General features: G+C 41.5%; 1 protein-coding gene and 1 long non-coding RNA gene across 10 annotated transcripts in view; one reads left to right on the top strand and one right to left on the bottom strand.

Moving 5' to 3' along the window:
- Positions 1–8,508, bottom strand: part of prdm16 (PR domain containing 16) — a 182,412-nt gene extending 173,904 nt beyond the window's left edge. For all 8 annotated transcript variants that reach the window (XM_087179620.1, XM_087179616.1, XM_087179621.1 and 5 more), the window contains exon 1: positions 8,428–8,508. In XM_087179620.1, coding sequence (XP_087035746.1) covers positions 8,428–8,464 — 37 coding nt within the window. In that variant the 5' untranslated portion in view covers positions 8,465–8,508. The remainder of the gene's footprint in view (positions 1–8,427) is intronic.
- LOC147817891 (uncharacterized) overlaps positions 8,457–8,771 on the top strand; it is a 2,138-nt gene continuing 1,823 nt past the window's right edge. For both annotated transcript variants that reach the window (XR_015438539.1, XR_015438540.1), the window contains exon 1: positions 8,457–8,544. This is a non-coding gene — a long non-coding RNA (uncharacterized LOC147817891). The remainder of the gene's footprint in view (positions 8,545–8,771) is intronic.

Here is an 8,771-nt window from a genome sequence, read left to right on the forward strand (position 1 = left end):
GGGTGGGGGGGTTGGGGTGGGGGTGACTAGAGAAGAGAAATGTCCCGCTTGGCCCCTGTGAGACGTGGAGATGTCTCTAATCCGCTTTAATGAGACACTGCGTGCCCATCTTTGCGGTAATGACGAAACACTGTGAGAAGGATGGTGAGGAGGAGGGAGGAGTGGGAGGGAGGAATGGGAGAGATAGAAGAGAAGATGGAGCCAAGACTTTGAACTGGCGGTCTGATGAAAGGGAAGGCAGGCAGGGGGAGTTTAGAGCCACACCGCCTCCATACACCACTGTCTGTGTCGGAGACAGGCAGACAAACAGCCCAGGGGACAGAGCAGTTTGTCTGCTTATCATATCTGGACAGGATGAGCCGTCATCAGCAGTGCCAGATTTGGACTGGGAGTGAAGGGGGTGTGTGTGTGTGTGTGTGTGTGTGTGGAGATGAGCTACAATTTGTGAAACAACTACAGAAGAAGAATAACAAAAGGAAATATTTTTCTTCTGTGCTATTCACTGAGAATTAATTAAATGTAACATTTCACCATATCAATAAAAACATGCAATTCTCTGCTGCTACAAAAAATGGTTTCTATGGTTACTTATTGCAAAGTTATGCTTGCTAGTTGTAAACACCTTGTGTTGGCCTTGTGTCACCTTGATATTAAAATGTACGTGCATTTGATGAAAAGGCTGGATCACTGCATTGGCTAATTTCACAGCTGGGTCACATGAATAGGAATATTAAGGGTATATATCATGATAAAGCAGTTGTCTGCAGTGCATTCCATGAGACCAAACTCTGTACAAAACTTTGCACATTTTTAAGTACAACTTCCTCAGACTCATTCATTTGCACAACAGAAATCTGTAAATGACGTGACTATATCATATCATGATGACATCATATCATCAAAATATGTTTCATCTGAAAAATACTGATGAACAATATTACTAAAAATTATTGTCCAGCCCGTCGTAATTCCCAGAAATGTGTCTTCACACCAAGATACAAAGTCTTCCTGCACAGAAAAGAGAGAACATTGCGTAAATGAAAGCGAGGACAACATAAAGGACAGGAAGTTCGGGAATGGATAAAATGAACGGAGCAGGATAAGGACAGATGAAGAAATTAAAAGAAAGACTGAGAGAGAGGGAGAAAGCGAACAGGCTAATACCAAACAAATCGGGATTAGACCCAGATAAGACTAGTCACAATGCTGAGCAATCCTTGGGATATCACAATGCAAGGGGGAATCATGAGGGCTGCTTAAGCAGGCTAATTAGGGACTCGACACATTTGCCCCTTGTTTTGCAAACAACACACACTGTTTAACAGCGGGTGGTGCACAATCACACCAGACACACAGAGAGATAATCATTTAGCATTAATCAGCATACTCAAGAAGTAAAGATGAGGTATGGGACGACTCCAGCAGCCGTGGTGTATTCTTAGCCCTGAGAAGCTGGATGGAATCTTCCAGACACGGCCCAGCAGTGGTGAGACGTAACTCGATAAGCAGCCACAGGTCAAGACAAAATGCATTTAACTGCAGTGTAATGACTTTTCATTTTTTGAACCCCCTTTTCGCCAACACATACCGCTCTTCGAACGCTGCTCGGCTATTTTTAAACAAGACCCTGCCCCCATCTGCAGGGTGAAAACGGGTACGAGGAAAGACGAAAAACAGGGGGCTGCTAAAAAAGAAAACATCGGGGATATATCTTAAACTCTCTCAGGCATACCACGGTCTCCGTTGCTAAATGATTGGGAGATTGCCGTGTTTTTACAAACATGGCCGATGAGGTCATGGTGCAAGGCGGGAAAGAGGCATATTTGCCAACTGGATAATGTGAGGTCAACGTATCAATGGAATGAATGGGATTTAGAGCCATGTGCAAGAGCTTAATGCAATGGTATTTGTATGTCAACTCAAAATTTGACTTAGCCAGCATGAGACCAGGCAGGAAGCATGGGGCTGAAACGTGTGTGTGTGTGTGTGTGTGTGTGTGTGTGTGTGTCTACGTGTGTCCAGGTGTAAGATGTGCCCACCCATTGCTGTGCCAGACTTGGCCAAGGTCAAAGCTCGGAACAGTGACAGGACCTCCAACAACTGCACAAAATGGTACATAAACACACACACACACACACACACACACACACACACACACACACTTAGCCAGCCAACAGTGCCAGCTCCTGCTGTTTGGATGACATTTACACTCAACCTTTCTAGTCTGTGATTGATTGGGGTTAAATCATACCAATGCCCAAAAATCTGTCACTGCTAAGGTGTGTGTGTGTGTGTGTGTGTGTGTGTGTGTGTGTGTGTGTGTGTGTGTGTGTGTGTGTGTGTATGTCCATCCAGGTTCCAAGTATGTGTGGTTTCTAAATGTGCACGCATGTATCACTGCAAAGGAGGGAACTGTGAAATCAGTCGAATGTTTCAAAGATTTAACATTCAACGTTCAGCTCAGTCATTTCTTCAGCCAAAGCTCCGTCTTCCCTTCTGTCTCCTCTATGCAGTGAGATACTGTAACTGTCTTGAATATGACTGTGTTGGGCATTTAATTAATGAAACCAACACAGTGCGGACTCTGGATTACTCCATGAGCACATAAATGTCAAATGTGTGGTCATCCAACTTTCCCGTCTTTATCATTACATTTTCATTTGAAGTGATAAAATTAGAATAAAAAAATATATTTTGAGGTTGATGTGAGACCAAAAGATATCACAGACAAACAGGCACTGAGGACGAAACAGCTGAATGACATATATAATGATTTCTGTAGTTTATAGGCTCCGTTCAGGAGTAATTCCAACAGCCACATTTCTCAAAGTTTTTTAGATTTTATGGCACCTGCACTCTACCGGGTTAGAATCTCTCTTTTCCGAGGGATATTTGGGCAAAAGGGCAGAACGTTTACAACAGTAACTGTCTGAATAATAAAAGCATTGAACTCACAGTGGTCAGAGAGGAAGAGAGGGAGTCATACTGTAGTTAGAAAGAAAACATTAAAAAATTTGTCAGTGGAGCAGTCATAAAACAGACTATTTAAACAAACAGTTGTAATATATCAGTTGAACTATCCTCCAGTAAATTAATCTTCCCTCTTTACAGCTTTAGAGCTCCAGTAATTCATAGAGTAACAAGTTCCTTAAATTTTAAGTCTTTCTTCAGTTTATTCCCTGCACAGGTGGAAGAGATCATGAAAGTTTTCTTTATTGGCTGACCATTTCAAAGATTTAGGACTAGTAAGCAGAAGTGAGACTTCAGACTACACTGTCCTCCACATTTCAGGGTAATAGGAATACTTTACTGGAAAGAACATTTTTCAAGAGTCTGCTCTCACAGCAAATTTGAAGATATGGTTACAAAAGGCAATGCATCTTTATTTGTACCATATTATGTGAACCAAATGTGGACCATATGTTACTGACACAGACAGTGGCTTGACATTGAACTAACCATAACAATGACTGAAACCTTACCCTAACCTTAACCAAAGTTACTTCCCCTCCGACAAATGAATATGTTACAAACAGGCAAATTTATGGTTGTTACAAATAAAAGTGCCTTAACATTTTGGGTGTCATGGCAGAAAAAGTAACTTGCTCACATAAGATAACATGCAGTTCGTTCAGAGACTACAGCTGCCTTATGTATACAGGACAAAGATATTTTACTGAACACACAAAGATGAGGAACCAACCGTAGAAAGAAATATGGAAAGAGGAGCACGAGCCTCACTGCTGGCAACACACACTGAAGTGTGTCCTATACATGTGCATATGCCGGGATGAGGAACTCACATCCAACAAACTTCCATAATCAAGTACTTATGCAGCATATGTGGCCATGCCAAATGTAAACTGATGCAATTAGTTAGGCTACATAATTTTTCAATCCATCAAAAATTGACACAAATGATCCTAAAATCAGATCAAAATTGCCAGTACCATGAAAAACAAAGTAAATGAAGTGATTCTGTATCACAAACTTGATTTTACAAATCACTGCAAAGCAGGTTGTCTCATAATACGATGTTGAACAATATTTGCGGAAAGTGGAAAAACTAAAAACACCACTGCACAAAACCAACATACACAGTCTGACATTGTCTGAATTGCTTGGGGTTTTTGGGTGCTGCAATTAAATAATAAAACTGTAAAACTGGTGTTGCTTGATTCGGAGAGCTGCAAAGATCATTCACATCATCACACATGAATGCAAATGGTATCCATGGAACCACAAGAGTCTCGGGTTTCCCATTCTGTTTTTTTTTTTATCTTTGAACGGTCTACAACAATAAAAGAAATATTTCACTGGTATTTTAATTATGCATTCAGCCACACTGAAATTGAAATTAAAACAGAATTTTTTTTAAAAATGGCTTGGTGTCTAAAGGAACTGCACAGCTAATCATTAGCCTTCATCAATTAACAACACAAAAATGTTTTTGAAAACTATCAAAGTAAGATTCATCAACAAGATTTCTGTGGATTTCTATTGTCTTCATGGGTTCACTGATGCTCTAATTTCAAAATAAACCCAACTAAAACTGTGAGACTTACAGTTTCATAAAGGCACAACAATCAGCCAGTGAACCATACGTTACATTTCCTCTTCATTTGATGATCCTATCATTTTTATGTTCGGGCTCTAATCTGTGAACATGAAGGAGTGCTATCTGACACACATTACAGCTGCATAGCAGTAATATATGGGAGCCTGCACGAGACCCTGAGCGTTTAGCCAGAAGTTCAACATAGCTACCATTGTTGGTTTTAAAGTGTTATGGGTTGGGTTTTATTACTTCTGTCAAAACATCAGAAGCTGTTGAGCCAGGCCAAGTTCATGACTGGGAGTCCATCTAATAATGGCCTTTGACACAGAGATCAATAGAATATCTGGCAATTGGTATATATAGGCCAAAAAGGGAGGGAGACAGGGAAGGGTGCATGAGAGGAAAATTGTCATAAATTGTGTTCATTTGTTCAGAGAGGTGGGGGGAGGCTGGGGGGCGTGGGGTGGGCAGTGGTGGTGTGGGTTCATTTTGTGCAAAATCAGCAAAAAAAAACAAAAAAACAGAAAAAACAAGAAAGGAACTGGTCGTAAAAAAAAAAAAGCGCGTGGCGCTACCTTTCATTTTATTGACTTGATAACGCAGACGGCCCAGTAACTAAACAGGTTTACAAAATCAATCCTGTGTGTTAAGTTGAGGTTAGAATCAGACCGGATTTAACTCCTACCAGTTTCTCCGCACGTGTGGAAAGCTCTCACATCTTTCTGTTTGAATTACGTTTCTTTGGGTTTCATTGGAGAGCTTTTTGCTCTGTCGCAAGCGTGCAGGAGAGAGCAGTGTGTGTGTGTGTGTGTGTGTGTGTGTGTGTGTGTGTGTGTGTGTCTCACCTGTACGGTGAAAAATACCATGGGGGAAAAAAAATCTACACTCTCTCAACCGGAAGTCTTAATTGATCTAAAGCCAATTTAAAGCTACATATGGGCCCAGCAGAATCCTACAATAAAAACAGCCGCAAGGTGTCAAACTTTTCGCACACAGACAATCAATCACAAACACACACACACACACACACACACACACACACACACGTCAATTATGGAAAACATCGTCAATGTGAGGAAATGAAATGAACTTTCAGGTGCAAAAAGCTATTTCATTGTCGCTTTGCTGCAATAATCTCTGCAGCACTGCACCTATCGATTCTCATATCAATGCCGTTATCGTCGATGAAATGACATGTGGTGTCAGGGCTCCAATGAGCCAGATGATTTCTTCGCTCATTTAAAAAAAATCAGGGAAATATTTGACATTTTAAATCCACTGGTCAAGTTAAAATTAAGTATAATGGAAAACAATACGACGTGTAGCCTTTGATCTGAAATTAAATTATTCACCCTAATAATAAATTCAATAACAAAAAAAGAACTGTGAGGAAGAGAGCAAGAATGTGATCATTCTTTAAAAAAAAAAAAAGAAAGAAAGAAAGAAAGAAAAAAAAGTCCACTTGTGAGGGCGATATCACATTATCATCCAAACACACTAACACTCACTTAATCCTGACCCCAAAGCCTCAGCCTGTGTAAATAAACCAGAAAGGCTGCATGTACTAATCAATGCGAGCCCCTATTAAACACAAGCATATTCATTCTCTACGTGAAGTGCTGTGGAGTCACACGTTTTTACAGTGTCATGGTCTTAACGTGCAGTCCACGTGTGCAATCTGCCGAGAAGAGGACACAGGCCCATAGACGAAGGTTAATAATAAAATGATAAAGCAGCTCCTGGATATTGCTCTGGGCCTGCTGTACTCAGCTACAGGAGAGAGGAGGCTATTTTGCCTAAGCAGCAGAGAAAGGGGGGAAAAGGCGAGAGTGGAATATATTCCCACGCGTTGCATTCAAAAGTTGTGGGCCTGCATGTTTTGAATGTTAAGAAGAACAAGATATTTTTCATGGCTGCTCTGTTTTTTTTTTCTCTCCTACCGCTGCAACACAACAGATCTGAGGCCTCTGGGCTGCAGAGACTTCCACTGGTCCGATGTGAGAGTGCCACAAAGCCAGGTATTTGTGTTCATTAGCACCCGGATCAACAGACTATCAAGGCTGTTTAGAGATCAAGACCAAGTGCAATTACTGGCGAGAGGCAGGATCCTCGACATGTTTAAGTATTTTCACAAAGTAGCCCAATTAGCGTTTTTGCTTTTCGTCCCTTTTCTTTATTTTTTTTCTTTCCCTTTCTTTCTTTGTCTTAAAGTTGATCCCTGTGCACCAAACATGGAGAACATGCAAGAGTAACAAGAAAAACATGACTGCAAAAAACAAAACAAAAAACAAATAGTGAACTGTGTTGGTTATTCTTTTTATTGTTATTATCATGTGTCTGAACGCAGCAGCGCTGAAACCCTCACTGAAAGTGTAATAATAATCCTAGATGGAATAGTTAGCCTTTTGAAAAACGTATTGTGAGAAGTGCAGGCTCATTTCAAATAAGCACGTTTCAGGTTGGATTGAAAACCTGTGCACAAAAAAATGTATTTCTCTAAAGATCTGGAATGTAAATATAAATATTTTTAATGTCTAATATTAAGATCGAGGTTCACGTTGAATGAAGGGGCCAGTGGCTTTGGCAAAGTTACAAAGTTTTTAAAGGCCTGTAAACATGGAATTAAGTCCAGCACAGAAACAATAACAGTTATACTATTTTAAAATAATGGAATATTTTTAATAAGCTAGGCTTCCTCTAAAAACTAAATACAGGGTTAAATGTGTGCTGTGTTTTAGCTCTGCATTTTCACAAAACTACAAATCGAAACTGACTGTGGATAAAATATAACAAACATTACAAGAGCAAATGCCAACAGGCCTGCAGAAATGTTATGTTGTTCAACAATCGTCTCACAAATGAATCGTGGATAAAACAGCAGATTGACCCACATTACTGGCCGCAGAAAACAAAGTGCATTCATGCAGGAATAAAAAAAAAAAAAAAAAAGACGCTGTAAATAAACGCGATTCATAAATCTACCCACCAACAATGAACAAATGTCAAACAATAAACATGCTCCATTCGCAACAACAAAGTGCTCATGTTCACAAAACTGAATACATGAATTTTCCGTGTGACGCGAGCAGCAGTCCACTAAGTAGTAGTATGGGCGCTTTCTTGCACAAGACGCATTATTGATTGGCATTCCCTGGAGGAGGAACCAGTCTGCAGCAGTCTGAGGGCCCAGGGACTGGACTAAGTTGCCGTATGCAGCGATATCTTCTGCGGTGCAAGCAGCATCGACTAAAGAAAAAAAAAAATCAGCATGAAAATATTGCTCTTTCTGTCTAAATTCACTTCTGGCGTCTCCGTTTGCAGGCGAGTGGCGGAGTGCGCTCAGCTCGGTGTGAGCTGTGCAGCAGCAGCTCGCAGCAGCAGAGCAGTGCCACAGCGCCCACTATTTCAAAAGCCGGGAATATTATTTCACAAGACTTGGAACGGCACTAAAAAAAAAAAAAGTTACTATCCATTTCGACAACTTTCTTGGTAAGTTTCGGGAAACGAATCCGCGCCTCGCACTGAACCTCCGACAAGCGAAAAGAGCAAATAACAAGATGGAGCTCAGATGGGGACGGTAATGTTTCTCTCTTTATAGAAGTGAGATCAACGAAAGCACCAGCGGCGTTTCTCATCACACATGAAACTTTCTGACACTGGGAACCAACGAAGCCAAGACCGCAGCATGCGGGGAAACGAGGCTCAGCCGCCGGGACACATTTTCAGCAGAAAAGTTATCTCTGGACAAAGAGTCGCCCCCTCCTCTTTTAAGGATATGACAAATGACAAGGACACATTGGACATCTACAGACCCGGGAGTTTGGAGCCGGCGGCTGAAAGCGATAAGAAGGGTTAAAATGAAGACCTACTTTTGGCCAGTTTTCTCGCCCTCGCCTTGGATCTCATCTTGTCGGCTTGTAGATTCCTCTCGTCGTCCTCCGTGAGCCCAGAAGCAGCAACAACACTATCTTCATCTCACCAGCATTGTCAGTTTGGACACCTTCGCACATGCGCACAGGCCATTCAATCTGACACCCTCGCCGGGGCCAAAAAACTTTCCAATGTATTCATCATCATCACTTTTTTGTCCTATCGTCTCCCCTTTAGATCACTTATCTCTTCCCCTCCTCCTCTTCCTCCTCCTCCTGCTCTCTCCTCACCATCTCACCTTCCCTCCCTCCCCCCTTACCACCCTCACCCTCCTCACCCCTAC

Source organism: Seriola lalandi, unplaced genomic scaffold (assembly GCF_002814215.2).
Source record: "Seriola lalandi dorsalis isolate HSWRI2012SDOR001 ecotype SW California unplaced genomic scaffold, Sedor1 jcf7180002054861, whole genome shotgun sequence".
Taxonomy (NCBI): Eukaryota; Metazoa; Chordata; class Actinopteri; order Carangiformes; family Carangidae; genus Seriola; species Seriola lalandi.